General features: G+C 36.4%; 2 protein-coding genes across 5 annotated transcripts in view; both read left to right on the forward strand.

Moving 5' to 3' along the window:
* LOC144359574 (beta-1,3-galactosyltransferase 5-like) overlaps positions 1-7,953 on the forward strand; it is a 68,493-nt gene extending 60,540 nt beyond the window's left edge. For all 3 annotated transcript variants that reach the window (XM_085494779.1, XM_006821515.2, XM_078012689.1), the window contains one exon: positions 6,590-7,953. In XM_085494779.1, coding sequence (XP_085350905.1) covers positions 6,633-7,640 — 1,008 coding nt within the window. In that variant the 5' untranslated portion in view covers positions 6,590-6,632 and the 3' untranslated portion in view covers positions 7,641-7,953. The remainder of the gene's footprint in view (positions 1-6,589) is intronic.
* An 8,690-nt stretch (positions 7,954-16,643) lies between these two features.
* On the forward strand, positions 16,644-18,877 carry LOC144359575 (uncharacterized). 2 transcript variants are annotated; one of them, XM_085494852.1, is made up of 6 exons: positions 16,644-16,713; positions 17,108-17,238; positions 17,414-17,554; positions 17,643-17,753; positions 17,926-18,082; positions 18,275-18,877. In XM_085494852.1, the coding sequence occupies exons 2-6, from the start codon at positions 17,146-17,148 to the stop codon at positions 18,367-18,369; spliced, it is 597 nt and encodes a 198-aa protein (XP_085350978.1). In that variant the 5' UTR covers positions 16,644-16,713; positions 17,108-17,145; the 3' UTR covers positions 18,370-18,877. The 2 variants fall into 2 exon arrangements, with proteins under 2 accessions (XP_085350978.1, XP_085350979.1); XM_085494853.1 differs by having other exon boundaries at positions 16,644-16,709.
* The last annotated feature ends 1,680 nt before the right edge of the window (positions 18,878-20,557 follow it).

The raw sequence follows: 20,557 nt of genomic DNA on the forward strand, positions 1-20,557 counted from the left end.
TAGGATGGAAATACTATGACATATCTCAATTTGTTGGCTGGTGACATAGGATGGAAATACTATGACATATCTCAATTTGTTGGCTGGTGACATAGGATGGAAATACTATGACATATCTCAATTTGTAGGCTGGTAACATAGGATGGAAATACTATGACATATCTCAATTTGTTGGCTGGTGACATAGGATGGAAATACTATGACATATCTCAATTTGTTGGTTGGTGACATAGGATGGAAATACTATGACATATCTCAATTTGTTGACTGGTGACATAGGATGGAAATACTATGACATATCTCAATTTGTTGGCTGTTGACATAGGATGGAGATATTATGTCATATTTCAATTTGTTGACTGGTGACATAGGATGGAAATACTATGACATATCTCATTTTTTTGGCTGTTGACATAGGATGGAGATAGTGGTACCGTTTGTTTGAAAAATCATCTGTGTGTTCACAAAGTATGCTGTATTAAGTAAACGTGGTAGTGATCAGCGATCCAGATATGACGTCAGTCGTGGACGCGATTTATGACGGAAATTGTTATCTACGTCGCAATACGAGATGTGTCGGTTGCAGGAAGGCTGTTTTCATTGTCACGGTGTAATGCATTTCCATGGCTGGCGGTCTTAAATTGACTTTTACGCTGGATGCCATGGCAATGACCGTCGGGTATTTGATATCGGGCAATATCATGGTGGTAATTGCCGAGTCGTTTCAAGCGACGGAGACTTTCAGATCACATTGTAGGCATTGTTTATTTGAAATATCTTACTTATACAACCTACTTACACACTAATATCCATTTCACTTTATCCGGTTCATGAGCGTCCAATAGTAAAAAAAAATACGCAGTAAAAAAACAGTAAATTTTATAAACTGCAAGACATGCTAGTGAATAAAATAGTCTTTGCTGTCATTCATTTTCTATATGTTTGGTCTTAATGTAGTAGGCGTGGAGCTTGCTTGCACTTTATCCAAGCAGCTACCTACGTTTTCACGTGTAAACAGCCACAAATATAAGAAAGTCAGCTGCTGCAAAAGTGCTCTTTCTGCTGCCTAGCTTCAAATTATGATATCACATATTTAAACGATGTTTTATCATTAATGGCTATATTTAAGTTACCGAGAGCGATGCAAGACACATGATCCAATAAATCACGTGACAGTCTATGATTTGTGAGACCGTAAATAAAAAATACATGTCCTAATTGACCATAAATATTGAGGATAGGACGATTACCGTGGAAACAAGGATTGCTCGCATTGCTGGGAGTTATAAGGTAGGCAGAGGAAGTATGTGTGGCAATAGTGTATCTAATCCTCTACACATAATGACAGTCGAGGGCGTAAATGAGAACTTGAATAGCGAGATGATGAATCTACACTCGACTGCCGGTGTATAACTGATGATAAACTTGAAATAAATGCGATTAATTTACCGATAGTTACTTTATGGGGCGGCCATCGTGAATACGGGTTGAGAAATGCGTTTTTCAATTTACAAATCAGAAAAAATAATAACAAACTTCACAGCCAAACGAGCCGTTGGGCTAATAAAATTCGACAACATTCGTAGTTTTTTTTTTTTTTTTTTTTGTGTAAAAATCTCTTGCATACAAACACCTCGCTGATTGTGTCTCGTGTTGGATAACGATTTCGGTTTCAAATCTCCGGGAAAGTTTTCTGTGTTCTTCGTGTAATAATCTTTTCTAGAAAGTATATTTTCATCATAATTTTCCAGTTGAAATTGTTCAGATACAATTATTGCACTGTTTTTGAACTTCCATAGAATTCAGGTCATATTCTACTAAGAGACAGTGAGATTAGTACTGTAGATTTTATATTAACTAAGAAACGAACAGATTTCTTTAATTTCATAAATAATTACATATGACCTATTTTTTCTTGTAGAACACCATTCGGACTGAATCCAATTAGGGAACTGCAAATCTATACCTATATTCTCTGACATGTCTAGCTCGATCATGTTCACATTTCACATATACATCACATGTGTATTCATTTAACGCTTCAATTGAAGATTTTTGAAATTTATAGCCTCTGTCCTCTAAGTTTTATTACTCTGACATCATATTCAAATATCACCCCCCCCCCTAATAAATGCCCACAGTGTATCATGTTCCGGGTTTATTAGAGAGCAGTCAGTTATTTAGTACATAAGAGGGGCTACACTAAACTTGATTTTTTATACAATTGGGTATGACAGACCTTTTGTTCATATTACAAAATCCCCACAAATTCCGCATGTTTCTGACAACTGAACCATTTTTTTTTTCCCGGATTTGAAACACGGTAGGCCAAGGTCAACGGTGTTTCTTTCGTCATTATCCTATATATATGTTCACGTGTTTCTGTTTTGATGCATTATGGTCGGAATTTAATATACGTTTCAATTTACAAGACGATCATATCGACATTTATTGAAGTAAATATTCAGCCAATATTTAGCTCTACAATTTTATGATATATGTTTTGACTGTGTGAGGATCATTCCTTGTAAATAAACTAAATATTGTGACGAGTTTACTCTCCATAATGTGGATAGCATATTATACTCGATTTCCAGTCCCTGTATCGCACGTATATGGTTGCCGTTCCCGTTCGTTATACTACCTCAACTGTATTTATTATTATACACCTCCAGTAGGAAGGGTCACAATAGCGCAGCGATAAGCCTGTGAGACTGGAACTGAGTTTAGAAAAATACGCAGATGTCATCCATCATACGTCGACAGTGTGTCGAACACCGCGTCAAACCCTTCCCACGTGCTTTTTGAATCCCTATATATATATATAACACGATTTCTTTACAGTGCACGTGTGACTGGGTCACTTGAGAGCGTGGAACATGTATTGATGAATATTGACGATGTGTACCCATACGTACTTCATTCTTTCCGGAATTTTAGAAACTAGTTATGCAACAATCGTAACATTTTGGACCGTGACATTAGGTTTCTCGTGCGATGAATATTGATTAGCCGTTTTCGGTAATTCATACAATGTTTACTTGGCTCGATAATACGTATTTTTTATCGCATGCCCTAGGGGGACTAGTTAAACTATATCCAACTTGTCTGTCAAAGGCCTTTATCAGCTCAACATTATTACACCTGTCGTTCATCGGTACTATCGTTGATACAAATGCCACCGGTTCACCGTTATTAAGCTGCGAGTGTTATATTCCGTCTACACTTACAAGCTGCTTGAAAGTGGGCATTGATCTTCCTGGAAATTCATCATCTTTGAGGAAGTGTGTTTCGACTTCATCCGGATTTCTCGTATTACAGCCGTCTCTCAAATAACCACATATGTTTGCATAACCCTATAAAAAAGCGGGAAAAGGTCGTTTGAATCGATATCTCGGTAAACAAGCGCAAAGCTTGATTGGGAGTAAAACTTGATCATATTTATATTCTAAGCTATAGTGTGACAACATAGTCATATCCTCTCTCAGCGGAGAGTCACCAAAGTGAATATTTCAATGACTGTATTAATGATGTAATTTCTCAGGATGAAGCCAAATCTATCTAAATCATCGGACATTAACACAGAATTTAGTAAAAATTACAGAAATATGTTGCATAAATTAAAATGTTACAGTTGTTGAGCGTGTAGACCACGGATGAGTAGATGGATCAGAATGTGCACGTGCCTGTCGCCACTGCGTTTTCTTGGTGACTGCGTAATTTAATTATGCGCATTTTATGCAGGGTATTAGTCCGCGCGTTTCTATCTGTGATTAATGTACATTGCGTAACTCATGCGTATGCGTAGAAGCCAGTGTTTGATATTTGCTATGCCCGCAATCAAATACCAATCAAACAAATCGAATCAGCCACTCATTGAAAAAAAACAACGTGGTAATGTAAGTCAACTCCACGCTCATATTGTAATTCCCGATTACGTATGAAAATTAATTATTGAATATCTCAAAATATACTAAATCTGTCCAATACAAGATTGTTATTGTTTCTGTTCTGTATTGGCACGCATTTTAATCAGTTCTGTCAACGAACGAATGTGAAAAATAAACAAAATATCTGAATCAAAACTTGTATATCACTATGACGTCATTTGCTGGCCAGGTGTTAGTGGATAAAATCCGACAAAGTTTTTATAACAATTTGATCGGCGCCATGGTTGACATAACGTATCAAACTTGACCTTCAAATAAAACGACTTTTAATTCATGTTTATTACAACCAAGAAACCACGCATAATAAAATACTAGTAGTCAATTCAACAATATACATAGATACATATCACCGGCTCTGAATACTCTGAACACCTGTCACACACAGTCGCGACTAGCGATGAATCTTGTCTATATCCGTTCGTGCAAAATAAATCAGCCTAATGTTATCAATCTATATCAAACAATCTGTTTATAATGTCCAATTTTCTTTAATAATGTATACACGTGACGTCACAGCTAAGATGTTTTCATTCATATACATAAACTTCCGTTAGCGTGCATTGAATTGCCTATTCCACGTCAACTGGACGAGATGCCGAGCTACAAACATCGAGTTACATATTTTAGAAACCACGCCCACTTTTGAGAAACTATATCAAATTCTAACTCGATATTCAATTAAAATTTAACAGAACTTCGAGATACAGGCAATATATATTTTTGTTTTTGTTGAACGTTTATTTTTAGTAACCCGAACTTTAACTTGAATTAATTTGTTAACCGAACTTCGAGGTATGAGAAATATAAAATGTTAAACAAAACAAAAAACTTGAAAGTATGTTGCTCGTAACTCGAAGTCCTGTTAACTATTAATTGAGCATCGAGTTACAGTTTGGGCGTGGTGTATCAAATGTGGGCGTGGTCATTTTTGAAACTCGATGTCGTAACTCGAATAATTCAGCACCTCCAACTGGGCGCAGTTCGGAATACGCACAATGTTTCATTAGTGCGCATACCACGTCACTACAGCGCTCACTACGTCAACATGGCCAATTACGTCATTGTAGCGCGAACATTGCGAAACTATATTTGCGTCACCATAGAACGAGCATAGCGCACACAAAGACACCATTTGTCAATTTCACTGGAACATTTATATAAATGTGAATCAAATTCGAATATTACCGAAAGTAACTTCATTTTTAATTTAGCTTTGTAATTCTAGAGTCAATCTATGAATACTGCAAGATTCTGTGTCGATTATTGTATCTCCTTAGTGGTAAAATTTCACTATTCGTCCTTGTTATTTAATTTTATCTTACCGAATCCATTGGATGTCATAGCAACAATTTGTATACATCATAGTATGACCTCGAGGGTGTGTTTGCAACTTGAATATCGATGAAACAGTGCACAACTTACCACATTCTATCAAGAATTCCGTGTGGTTCATTTCAGTACTTGTGCTAATTAAAGTATCAGTTTCAATCGTGTTCAGAGGTGGACAATTTTAACATGCATTGCACATAGCCCTGCCATGTAGTATAATGCTAAATAGACCAACCAATATTTTACGACACTCAGTCATTGTTATTTGTGTGCAGGTTCAACTTCGTTTACCGAAGAATGTTTTCACATGATAGCGGCAAACTGAAATTCTGGTTTCCTGATAATAAGTTAGTTTTCGCTCTGATTATTTTACCATAACTTCATTCTGACATAAAGCGGCTCACCACCATGTAGTGGATATAACTCTATAAATAAAATATGTCAATCACCTGTGCACGCATTAAAGCCATATTTCTTTTGTTCAGGGTTACGGTCACTCAACGACATCGGGATGGAGAATTTTATTTGAAAACGGTGTCAAAATTCCGGAAGTTCAAATCCAGTATTCCCCGATTATTTCAGTAACCAATGAGACGCATTCACATACATTACGTCTATTTTCACTATTCAATACAGTATACATTATACGGCTATGTCGGCTAATATGTTTTGCGTGTGTCATGTCCTGGTTCCGTTGCCTAGCAACCATGCGTTGCATTGATTTCATTTTACTCTTCAGTGAGAACATGTTATATCGCCTCACACGTGAAATGTCAGGGGTTGTTTTTGTATGGTTCACACACAAATAGATATTATGGGATGTTATAACCTGAGAGGTAATAGATCATAGCAGGCTGATATGCATAAGATAGAGTTGATGCAAACATTCGGCTCATTGAATCGTAAAACCACACACAGGGCTTACGTGTCTATTTTATTCACACCCAACAGTACGCTGTGAAAACACTGATGTTAACAACTGAGAATAAACTCAGCTAAAATAACTACATCGCTTATCATATCATCTCGCTAGAACGGAAGTTGAAGTTGTCATTTCCAATATATGAAAGCTCAGGACTTTGCAGATCGAAACATAAGACTGCAAACATCCTCATGGATGAGGGCGCACTTCAGTACGATGTTATTCCTGGGCTAAACAATCTATCACGTTTCAAACTTTCTGTAAAATGTTCAACTTCCCTGTTTTTGAACACAATGAAGAGGACGGAAAGTAGTTCAGAATGAATATATATAGTGTTACATTTACCGGTGTTTATCATTACTGAATAACATTTTATTTTATTTTACAGGAAGAATACGAAGGAATGTTAGAGGAAGACCACAATTTGCATAATGCCGAGAGTGAGGCCGTACAATACATTAGTGTACGCATTATTGGCTACCTCAGTGCTGGCTTTCTTCCGTTTAATAATGCCGGCGATAGAGGACAGCATTCTATTCGGCGGGCGTGACCGATGGAAAGTCTACTACTTCCGGCCAGACAACGCCAGTACGGCCGATTTCAACCAGAGCACTTTGGGATATTGTCACGACAGTGTCTTTTTAATAACCATGGTGATAACCCACCATGACAACTGGGTGCAGAGAATGGTGATTCGTGAAACTTGGGGTGGCGTCAAAAAAGTGAGCGATAAAACAATTGTGAATGTTTTTGTTTTGGCGCAAACAAACAACAAAGTAATGGCGAACAGACTTCGCCAAGAAAACGAAGAGCACCATGACATGGTAGTGTTGAATTTTAAAGATCATTATTTAAATTTAACGTTGAAAACGTTGCAAAGTCTGTATTTAGTTACAAAGTATTGTCCTGCGGCGGAATATATTTTAAAGGCAGACGACGACGTGTTCATTAATTATTTTTCGTTGGTGCCATTTCTCTCTAAAAGCCCGCGTAAAGATTACGCTGTTGGGTTTAAACATTACAAAGCTACGCCTGTGCGATGGAGAAAGTCAAAATGGTTCACGCCTAAACATATTTACAGGGAACGGGTTTATCCGCCATATTTGGCGGGTACTGCATACGTCATGTCACGTGATGTCGCTTTAAGAGTACACAACGTAGCAACAGCTGTGACGTTTCTGCCATGGGAAGACGTCTTTGTTGGGTTGTGCATGAGGAAACTCAAGATTACACCTTTAATGGATAAACGGTTTGACACTCACGGAAGGGAGTATATACAGAATAGAACATGTCCAATCCATCGTATATTCTCGATACACCACGTTGAACCCAGAAATATTACTGATTTATGGAAGAGATATCACGAAGAAGAGCAAGATGCACGATGTCATAATAAGTATCATTATACTGAAATGTTGTCTGCGAAACCTCTGACATGATAACAAAATGGCGGTCAAAACAAGCAACGCAAAACTTACATTACACAATTTTAAGCCATTATTCTTCCTGTTGAGTATTATATTTGTTGTGCCAAAGTTCATATTCCTATTCAACGCCTCGTCTGTCTACGATATTATTTTACGTATGTGCTGTTGCACTCGTCCGCCACTTTTGAGTATTGGAGTACTTCTCCATACTGTGTGGTTTCGATTATCCTTGAACAGACCTCGGAATGATAGTATTTTTTTGTCGATGTATTAAATGCGTGTTATGTTTTCTTAAATATGATAAATTAAAATTGTGATCCCAAAATATGTCTACTTTTAGTTACACATGCAGACATCAAAAACCTAGGATAATTTATTATATTATATTGGCAGTTTTAATTGTATTGGTTATTGTTCTCAGACTAAGAAAAAAATAGAATAAGTAACAAAACGAGAAAAAAGGTGTACCCATAATTTAATTAAAGTTTACCATTTTTCTATTGCTATTTCGAGATTAATTTATTCAAGAGCGTTTCATCCGAATTAATTGTTTCCACTTACCGATTTTCATCAAACACGTGGGAAAATGTTATTTTGATATACTATATGGCATTATTTTCAGGCATTCTCACAATGTTGGGTTTTCATATCGATCAGAACAATGTGTAACTCTGACCAATTCAATATGAAAATAATTCATAGTTCTCCACAAACAATGAGGCTAACACACGTCATATGACTTTATATGTGTTTTTTATCATTGTAAAGTCATGGATATATTATTGAACGTACGAAACATGTGAGATGTACTCTCGTTGCGAACCCCTAAAGAGTATAAGATATGAATATGAATGTAATGTAATAGACAATAGTGATATATTTCTACTCAGAACACGTGTGTACAATCCCTTGCCGACATACCTTGGGATCATTTGTTTGACATACATTAAAATTGCAATTAGGTTATCACAGCTGGTTGCAGAGTGGTTGCAGATTAGGATCTTAAAGGGCGGCAGTCGTCGTGCAGCGTCCTGTTCGATATGGAACTCGTAGCGACGTATACAAGGCGTGTAAAATACATTGTTTATTTACATGAAATTCGAACATTAAAGCGCGGAAGTCGTCGCGCTGCGCATGTGCCACATTTGTGTTGATAAACATTGATTTTCCCACAATCCAATGCGCTCTTCAAATGGAAATCACAAGTATGAGGTTTGACCTGGCGCGACTTGCACTGATTACCGCCGGTGACTCCTTCGATGCCTTTCAATAACATGAAAACTACTTAATTAAAGCTTGGAAACGTCTCAGTTCGTACTCGTTGATCTGCGCAACAGTCAAAGTCGCCATTTTTGTTTATATGAGACCCATATATCTCGCACATGCGCAGCGCGACGACTACCGCGCTTTAAATGTAGGCATCTCTATACAAGGATGGAATGTACCACGCTTTATCTCATGACCACGATTCATATCATTTACTGTAGTGATGTTTTGTATGAAATATCGCTATCTGATATCACTATCTGATATTTCACATGTCACATAACGTGGCGATATGCACGCTAAACGTTACCGTGTGGTATCGACAGTACGCGGAGACAACCTCATCGCGTGCCATGGTGCCGTTTGTATCGCTGCGGTATGTGAAACTTAGATTTGACAGCAACATTTACTCGCATGGAGAAATTACATTAATTCATAAATGACGACATAAAATTTATTTTAAAGCGGAGAGGTTGTCCCAACTGACGATAACAACGTGTACTTAAAACGCAAATGCTCATGGGTGGACGCTTATTTGTAAACAATAACACGCTATGGCCATCTGACGCATGCGCTGGTGATGACGCCCCCGCTTTAATAACCATTGGCTGACGTAAGTGCGACTGTGTGTTCGCCTACGTTATGACTCGTGGCGTCGGGGCTGTGAATTATCGATTCCGCGTTGGTTCTTTACCTGACTCGGATCAACCAACTCTAAGAGATATCAGATGATAACACCATATTCCAAGATTAACACCTGTTTCAAAATATCTGTAAAGATATTATTTTTCATTCCACAGTTGAAAAGTAATTTTAAAAGCAAGCGGAAGTGGACATTGTATTCATAGTGAATTAAAGATACGAAACTCGAAACATCTCGAGATTCCGTGACCACGTGACTAGGTTACGGAAGAAAGCTTTCTTGTTTTATTCGACAATATCACATTCAATATTTCACTAAATTGAAAGGTAAGATGCATGTCATGTTTTTTTTTTTTACAAATCGGTATTTAGGAGGCAAGTAAAAGAATTGCTCATCCGAGAACCGACTGCTAGCCAGCAACAATTTGTGACATGGTATCTGCGCCCTCGTCGGTAGATCGTGACTTTGAATGCCGATGAGGGCGCAGTGACTCAAATCGAATGTGGTTGGCTCCTACGACGCTAGTTTTTTTTTCCCGAACACCTTGACTTAAAACACAGTCTCTCCCAAAGTGGGTTCTAATGAGGCAATGGGTATTCGATAAATCTGGGAGGGAACAGCTCCATTATAAATAAATGAATTGTGTGTGGTCCATTCATTCTGCAACATTTGACATGGTCAGATATTAAATTTATCAATAAGTATACAATCAATTTGATTACAATACTAAACACGAATAATATGCAGTCACGTGACCTCGAAACTGAGGTTACATATCAAATTGATATACATATCAATCATGTCCAAGAGTAAAACATCATCGTTGACAATAACGTGAATGCAAGCTTGTAAATCCAACAATAATTACATACACGAATAATTGCCTAGTTATAAGAAACACGTTCGTTACAATTCTTGGTGCACAGACAAACTGTCAACTTTGTCAACAAGCTTTGGGAATAATTCGGAGATCATGTGATGCACAAGTGTACATACTGTCCACTTTGAAGACTCGCGGCACTCAGTCTTTGGAATATGGCGTCCAGTCGGAAAGGATGTAAAAGCGTTGGTCCCGTGTGCTGTTCCCGACCTCAGTGCACGTGACATCACAGCATCACGAGTAGCGGATACCAAAGGATGTTTGGAAATTATCCTCGTTCCAGATCGGTTTGTTTGCCTGTCTATCAGCGCAATGAATAAATCTAAATCAGGCGCGCGTCTGATGCGCCGCCATCTAAATCCACGCGTGCATTTTTTAAAACATTTATCAGTTACAAATGCTGAATTGTTTGAGTTCCGGACATCGAGCTACAAAAATGACCACGCCCATATTTCTGTAGCCACGCCCACTTTTGTGAGACCTCGTCCAATTGTAACTCGATGTTCATTTAACAGTTAACAGAACTTGTGTGGCTCTATTGGGCCCGGTTTAGTTATAACCCGAGGTTAGCTTCACGTTAACGTCCTACCATGACAACAGTCGAAAACATGTTTTTTTTTTAGCGGAGCAGATCGCCAACCACTGGCAGCCTACCGGCTTGTGTGTGTATGTTATTTCCAGTGTTTTCACGTATTAATTTTTCTGTCAAACAACTGATTTTGAATAACTTTGCGCCAAATGCATCTCTTCCCTCTAGAATTAAAGACCGTGGACATATCTCATTCTACTCAGCTTGAGTGTGGGCACAAAGTTACTATTTTATTTTTATATCTTGTTTCGCTACTGAGAACTTTGACCTCAAAGTTGGGGTAACTTTTCACCAGTTATGGTTTTCAACTCTTGTGTGCCTTATTTTTTTTGCTTGACCGATTTTGTTCACGATACTTGACAGGCAGGTTATACAGTCACTAATCCTGGCCTGCCGCTGTCATGGCAACAACCACCAAACTGATTTTTTAATATTTTCGCCCCCAAATGTATTACCTCCTACCACAGTGTTCAGATGATCATGTTTTTTTTTTATTTTTGCTAAGTTGCGCACCGACAAGAGATCACCGGCACCGACATTGTTATCCACATAATCCCAGCGCAACTTCGAACTTTGAATGAAGTGTAAATGCTACGTTCAATCAAAGAACTAGAAAATACAATCGCAAAACGATCGGAAATAATATTTATAACAGCAGAATAAGTGCTAGTAATAAAGTGAAGTGACTTCTGATTTTTGCGAACTTCGTATACGGGGCTCGGTTTTAGTTACAATCCTACTTTAGTCGGCTTCACGTTCATGTCCTACTATGGCAACAGCCAAACACGTGTTGTTTGTATTTGGGCGGAGCGGAGCGCCAATCAGCCTACCGGCTTGTAATGCTAAGTATTATCTAGTTTGTAATAAAATCGTGGAAAATACTCATTTCTGTAAATTTCTACCTGACCAAACAATCCGATGTCAAAAATAATACTACTTTTTTACTCAAAACTCGCAAATTCGCAGTATGACTTCGTTAAGGTGTAGCAACTCGGACGCAAACGGTAGTTCGGCGTTTTGGAGGTCGAGGCTCTAGTAAACTAGAAGCCAGGTTTACAGGTCGAAAACCGCCGTTAGCTAACTTACGCTCATGTTATACATCTAGTGATTGTAGTCTGGTTGGTGACACAGTGGTATTGAAGTTGATATATTTTAAAGGATATTCCTTGTTTACCTTTTTACCGAAACAATCAACTCGATTTTATTGGTTAGCACTTAGCATTAAATGTATTAAGCATCTTGTTTTTCTACTATCCAGTGGGCTATCTGTACATATTTATTAGCCATCGAAGTGTTTGAAGTATTTTATTTTTGTTCCTGGTAAACAGTTTATGGGTTTACCAGTGGCTAGTGATTGTGACACATGTCAAAATCAAACGTGTGTTTTTCGCGTATTCTCGATTATTGCGTTTATCACAATCTGTCAGGTTCCTAACACTCACACTCATATACTAATTGTAGTACTTACTTCAGCCGACGTGTTTTGTGTTTTATGCTTTTGATTTTGCATTTTGAAAAAATATAAGTTATATATGTGCCATATATATGTTTCCTACTGAATCAAACCATCCGGTATTAACCATGTTACCACTGTATATTCTCTACGAGGTATTAGGTATAACTCAATCGAAAGCTTCGATCCATTTGATGGTTATTTTCGGCAGCTTTGTTCCCCGTACAGAATTAGAGGGGGTGGCTATAACAAATTCGAAAAAGTCTGTTCTAGCCTACCCGTTAATAAATAATCATGAGTCCACAGCGCTGATAGATTAAGATACCATACATTAGGGAATAAAGGCCTTTTTACCCTAAATTAAAATAATACTTTGTTTGTGTCCATCATCACTTTTTATGATTTTTGTTTTACTTTAACTGCAATTAAACACATTGGTGCTTCTGTTGTCTTATTCGTCATGACGTCACCGTGTTTATTTATCTAACTTATAAAGACAACAAATGTGTCTTATTCTTATTACTATATCATTGTCAAAATCTGTACGGAAAATAAATATGGTGTAACGTAGCTAGAAACAGTATATACACACATATGTCAACTTACCGGTATGTCCGTACTATCTTGCTATAAAAAAGGGCAATAGCAGTACATCAGGTATGTTTGCCATTGGCTAACAACGAAATAAAACCCTCAAATGAACCGTGTAGAGAAATATGCAATGGCAATATGCTTAACTATTAACACAGAATCGTATGATCTTATATAAAACATATATTGTAAGTTGCTTTCCAAAATAGACAATAAAAACTAGAAAACAAAGATCACTTCGACTGGAGAAAGTACTACAGTTTGTGTGACTGCATAAACCCCGATCTTATGGATTGTGGTAAACCCATTAAAATGGAGACAGTAAAAACAACCGTTTATATATATTCTTCTTGTTACAAGTGTGGGTCGCAAACACTAAATGCATGAAAACACCTAAAATGTTTACCTTGAGCTAAACTAAAAACATTAAAACTGAAATAATTAGAGGCCTACTCATTATATACAGTTTGACCTTGGGATATTAAAAACAAAAACAATCTGCTTACATACATACATAAAGTGCAAACTAATAAAATTCAGTTGATTGGTTCGGTAGAAGGGTAAATAATAAAAGTGCAATGTGTGTCAATATCACTTCGCCACTAATCAGTTACGGACACTACAATCTCTAGTTGTCACAACATGAGCATAAGGAAACTAGAAAGCAATTTACTAAATAGATTTTGGAAAAAAAACAAGTAGAAACAGCAAATATATATACGTATGTGCAATGCCCACCCTCACGTTTCCCATTTTAGATCTGTGTCCCACTGAAAAGGGTAGTTATTGTTTTTTTTGCTGAAAATGATTACTCCTATCCAAGTAAATTTGGGATATTTCTCGTGTTGTAGCCACGCCCACCTATTGTGAAACGGTCGACTGTTTCCGGATTTCCGACTCTCGCCGAAAGTGCGCCACCAAATGACAAAATGGGAGAGGAAGTAATAACACTGGTCGTTCAGTATACTTTTAAACGATATACATTTTTCGGTCGGCGTTTTTTCTTTTTTTTGAGAGAGAGAGAGTTTTTAGATGTTGTGTTCTGGGCAGTTGCAGTGAAACGTATAGCCATAGTTTATGTATTCACACGTTTCTAATCGATCCTAAGGTGCGACATTCATTCAACTGTTTTCGTCCATAAAAAAACGACTAGGTTTAAAGAGAAATGCCGACAACGTAAACCTGGCGCAACACTTTTGAAAGAAATAGATTCTGGACCAGCCCATGATCACCGAGGCGGATTTCAGAAGAGAGAGCGACGCCCGGCAAGTGTTTCAAATCAGTTGACTTTTTTGCGATCCTGATTATCGTTTTATAGAGACCATTTAGTCCCTGTTAAGTAAAAGGTAGCAATAATTTTGACAGTGACACGAAAACGAAGCGTCAGACAAACAGGAAATTACACAGCCCTTACACACTGCTAACTGTTTTCATTTTCGAAGGCTAAAAGTTTCTGAATTGTTTGGTGATTGGTGTTGAATGTCGAATTCACACCTCTGTTATTTTTTACCTCCATGCTTGCAGCTTGATCTGCGTAATAATTTATGAAATAAGAATCCGGGCTTGGTCAATGTGTTTCCACCAAATAAAGTTTTAATACGATGTTATAATTATGACAATCACGCCATGGATCAAGCTAACTCAATCCACTCTGAATTCATATGTATGTGTGTCGATCTCGATTATTTTTGTTATCCAATTAAACGTCGCTTTTAACGCACTTGCCCTCGCCGTGACCCGACGCGTTCACCTATTTCAACAAAATGTCAATTTATTTCCATGCGGCTGTCATTTATTTAGTAACTGTGATTTGTCGTTTTTTTAATTATTTTATAGTGATCACTATAGTCTAATGTTTAGAATGTCAAAATATTTTCTCTTTTATTTTAATTTTGAAAGTTTTACTCAGTGTAGTGACGTGCCTAGTAACCTGCTAAATAACGAGATAATTCCGACGTCAAATTCTATTTTGTCCAGCAACAGTGTACAAACGTGCGCCGGTGTCGGTGACGATCACGGTGACCAGCTACACCAGAATGGACATATTTCGCATCTAACTCAACCCCATGCAACAAAAATTGATACTATGTGTTCATTATGGTCCATTCTTCCTCGACGAACAAGTACATAAGTGACAATATAGTCAAAGACGAGAAAACTGCACAAGAAATTTGCCTTATTTACACGTATCGGCAATGCAGCTGCCATGCGACTTCCCCTTCTGACGTCACAAGGGGAATTTCTGTATGCAAATGAGAAGCTATTAAGGAGCCTCGTTTTAAAATACACAAAAATAAAATTGCCGTAGACTGAGTTTAAAACACATTTTATCACTTAAAAAAATTCATGCTTAGAAACATAAAAATTAATAATATTTAAGTATCATATGATAATTTTAGGCGACAAAATAGCAGCCATTTCACAGGCACTTTAAGTTGTCCGTACTAGCTTGGTATAAAATAGGGCAATAGTACATCAAGTATGTTTGTCATTGGCTAACAAAGAAATAAAACATAAATCACTTCGAGTGGAGAAAATACTACAGTTTGTGTGACCTGCATTCAAACCGATCTTATGGATTGTGGTAAACCCATTAAAATTGAGACAGTAGAAACAACCGTTTGTTCTTGTTACAAGAGTGCGTTGCAAACACTAAATACATGAGCACACCGAAACTGGTTACCTTGAGCTGAATTAAAAACACTAAAACTGAAACAATTCGAGGCCTACTCATTATATACAGTTTGACCTTGGGATATTTAGAACAAAAACAATCTGCTTACATACATACATAAAGTGCAAACTAATAAAATTCAGTTGATTGGTTCGGTAGAAGGGTAAATAATAAAAGTGCAATGTATGTCAATATCACTTCGCCACTAATCAGTTACGGACACTACAATCTCTAGTTGTCACAACATGAGCATAAGGAAACTAGAAAGCAATTTACTAAACAGATTTTGGATATAACAAGTAGAAACAGAAAATATATATTACGTATATTGAAGCATGGAATAAAGTGAGGAAATACATCATGAGTATATAAAGAGTGTTACACATTCACTAACAACACCTAAATGACTGAAAACGCTTTAAGGATGTATCACAAAGTAAAAACACAAAAATGTGGCATATACAGTGAAATCACGGCTGCTAATATCGTCGGATTTTTGGTAGATTACAAATATATGAAAGAAGTATTTTCTACGATTTCATTACAAAATCGATAATACGTAACAAAGTATACCACACTGACTGTCACGGCATTGAGTACATAAACGTAAAGCTAGGTTTGAATTTGTATTGAACTGAAATAACTAGGGTCAGTATAAACACGTCTGTTTTCAGTGCGATATAAATTTAGGAAATAACTCCTCAAGTTGTCAAGTGCATGTTTTGCGCTTATTGACCTCTGGAAAACATCAACAATTGTTTACTGGTTACAAAAATAAAAACAAAAGACTTGACAATTCAAGGCCGCAAGATACATTCGAAAAAAACAATGTCAGTGAAAAACAATGTACTTACAATTACAATTGAGTTGATTTATCCAGTTTAAAAGGTATAAAAGTAGGGCCAATGTGATTACGTCCAAATCACTTCGACGCCAACCAGCTGTGGAGACCAAACTAACCAGCTTGTCATAACTACCCTGACTGGTAGGTAAGTGTAAACTGTTCTTAAGAAGCTGTGTTATTTCTGTGCTTTCAGTTCTTACATATCAGCTACGATATACACCCAGTTAGTACGGATCCGATCAGTCGGACGTTGAGGTCGTATTCGCGCGTTATTTTGATGTATATCATATCGTCTTATCTTATTTCACAAACTTTAATAAGATAAATTGTCTATGTCGTTTTGAAATCACTCAACATGGCAATACTTTGCTTGTTCGACAGTCCCTATCTGTGCTTATGCATCATTCCATATCAATACATTATATTTAATGTCCATTTGAACAGGTGTCACTAGTTTTACAAATTGGCATTGCCAGCAACACACAGCACTTCATTGCAATTTAATAAGAATTAGGAATTTAATTAACTTGTATTCACAGATCTTCTTACAGATAAAATCACGCGATAGTTGAAGACAATGAAGGTGTGCATTGTTATCGTTTTGGTTGCCACTGTCGATCTGCTCGTCTATGCTCGAGCCAAGTCTATAGATGATACTATACAGAAGAAGGTTAATATGTAACTTATTTTACAATGTGTGAATTTATTGAGTTATAGCGATCATATGACAATGAGAGAATGCACGATTTAAGTATTCATAAACAATTTTAGCTGTACACTGTTTAACTCATTATAAGAAATAATTTGTATTCATTCCAAGTTTTATATTTTTGAACATTTAACAGGAAATCTACCAAATACAAGTTCAATATAATGGAAATACTGCTTTGGAGCAAGTAGAACTTGACACTACAGACAATATTGAAATATACGAAAACATTCCATTCAATGAGAATGCCGTGGACGCGATCTTAGATTTTGATAGAGTAAGTGTTTGTTTATGTTCACCTAATTTGAATAAATATTAACGATTGTCTGCCTGTATCAATAACTATAACTTGTTACATTATACAGGGACTGGAAGCATTTGTATTCCATCACAAAAATGAATGTTTTATACGACCATTTGATGGAAAGTCCATCTTGAAACCGAATGATTTGAAACAGTACTTGGAGAGTGACAAGGTATGTAAACAATTTGTTTAGATGAATGTTGGATTCCGTGATCGTGATTTTCTAAAGATGTTAATAACATTCAAATATCGTTGTCTGTCAACGATGTGTTTTGACACTTTTGTGAGTAATATGAGTAACTTATATTAAACCACTTTTAATAAGCCGTGCATATTTTCCCTAGGACACGGGATCAATGGAATTTACAGAAAGTGAACCAGAATATTGGACAATCTCATCAAATCCTTTGCTCAAACGAGATATGGTTGGTGACGTCATAAACAAAAGGTGTGGTGATCGGGAGATTAATTGGCTTCTGCCGGGAGCATGTACATTACATGGTAGGTTATGATTCAAATAACAAAATCCCAAACAGATTGTTTCATGGATAACTAAATGATTTATATGATTGTATCGTGATTATCCTCGTTGAGTGAAAAGAGAAGTTAGAGACACACCTCAACAAAATCAGAAAATGGTGTTTGACTTTGAACGTTACATTTAATACATGTTTCTGTTTTACTATTTCACAGGTAGACGTACAGCTAGAAATGCCGAGGTTGGATTAGTCGAAACACATTCATTGTATTCTGATTGTTGTGTAATTATAATAATTATAATCCCGTGATGATTGCAGTCAATCCGTAGATTTTATGACGTAATTATACAATGGCGAATGATATTAATGATTTTAAACTAAAATGAAAATCAGTGTTATTATATAGTCTTATTCAGTAATGTCACACTACCTATTTTGACTATAATGTAACTATATTATTTTGGTTTTGCATTACACAGGCTATGATAGTGTGGATACATTTCTATTACGATTCACTAGAAAGTGTATTTTATATGTATGTGGAGATTTTCCTCTAGTCATATGATTTTTAAATGGTTAACAATGCTATGAATTAGATGACATTCTTGATATGTTTCACCCGATTGCATCGATTTTAGAGTTAGCGAATCGACAGAACAAAAAGTTTAGTTGAAAGAGTGTACACACAAACGTAATACACGTATAGAAAATCAGTTTCAATCTCCTCTGAATACACATTATTTGTAATAATTACTGTATTTAAATTGATTGATTACCCGTTGATATCATGCAATAAAAGATCTTACTATTTTTGAAATCTTGGAATGTTGTTTACATTGTGGAATTGGATAGGATGTAAGGAGCTGTAAAACTGTGTTTTAATCAGAGTGCAACAAGGTTACACCTCATCAGAGTACTAATAACTTCTAATATGTTTATATTAGGATATGTCAGAAACCGGAAATTAAGGGAATGTTATTCTCGAATTACTTGCCAGAGTTACGACAAGATAAATAAGTACTCCCTTGATATTCAAACACTCAGTCCACTGTTATGAAACGAATGTTGTTGTTTTTCAATAGTGTCAAAACTCTACAAAGTAAACCAACATGATTTATCTTTTTCTATTTGGTCTGATGTTTTGTATATCTGTCAATGTTGCGCCATTTAGTGCATTTTCTACAACGTCATGGCCAATTACCGATCAGAAACTTTACAAGGACGTTATCATCATACACATGCATGTACCAGTACGGACTACCTATTGTGATCTCTGAACTAATATTGGTCTTCTTAACAACAACATGACTTGGCCAGACTCCAGTGCCATCATGAGATTGGAAAGTCACAATATATTTAGCTGATTGAACTGGACTTGTACCGGCAACAATGGAAGCTACTTAGTGGCTACACAGTCGAAATGTATTTCTGTCATTTCGCAATACTTGCATTGCACATCACGACACAGGTCAAAAAGTCAAAATAAACTTTTTATACTGTTATACTCCCGTAGCTATATAAATGTATTCTATGAACATTTCAGAGCCCTATCCTAAATGAACATACGTAAACAAGTGGTCAAATTTAACAATCGCATTTAATATGATGACTAAACTAGTATATTTGCATGGATTTTAAATAATTCATAAATCATATAGTAAAGTATGAATGCTCAACAATCATCTTTATTGCACCGAACGTCAAAACATTAGTCACAGGAGATTTCATGACCATTTAAAAAATCAATACAGCAACTCCGCTATTGATCAATATGCAAATTAATCTAGGTCTTTGTTTTAATTCTGACATCAGACGTCTTCAGATTGCAGAGAAGGTATATGAACAATAACTGGCGAGCATTCTAAAGATTTCACTGTCTATATGTAGAAACTAATAAGATAATATAACACATGTTGTTGATAATATCAAAATATTAAAATATATGCAAAATCGCTTTGTTATTTTTCGTGTTTATACTATATTTTTCAAGAAAAAAATGCGGTACCCCTTTCAATATTCCCCAGCACTCATTTACTTAGCAGTCACATGAAGACTACATCTAACGTAAAATCGATTTTGTTTAATTTGTGTGAATTATACACAGAGTATCGACTGGTACTGCATAGACCAACACATAATTCTCATTGGTTAGTTCCTGACTGAAACAGACACAATGATCTTAAATAATTACACACAGTACCAGTCACATAACTATTGGCAACACGTCGTCAATTAAAAGAATTAAACGAAATATAATGGACATCCAAACAACTACTTAACTATATGTACAATAAACTCAATAATTGTTACTAGCAACAGGGAACCCATCATATGTCCAAGACTGTCAGTCCAGTCCGCATTTAGAAACACATTTTTTTGATGAATGCTAAACAAAATATCTCTATAATCAATTCAATAGCATGCACATCATGTTTTGAATAACTGTTGATTATTGGTAGTCCTGTGTTCTCTTTGTGTACAGCACACACATATCCAG

This window comes from Saccoglossus kowalevskii, chromosome 21, assembly GCF_978046115.1.
Source record: "Saccoglossus kowalevskii chromosome 21, keSacKowa6.1, whole genome shotgun sequence".
NCBI classification, from domain to species: Eukaryota; Metazoa; Hemichordata; class Enteropneusta; family Harrimaniidae; genus Saccoglossus; species Saccoglossus kowalevskii.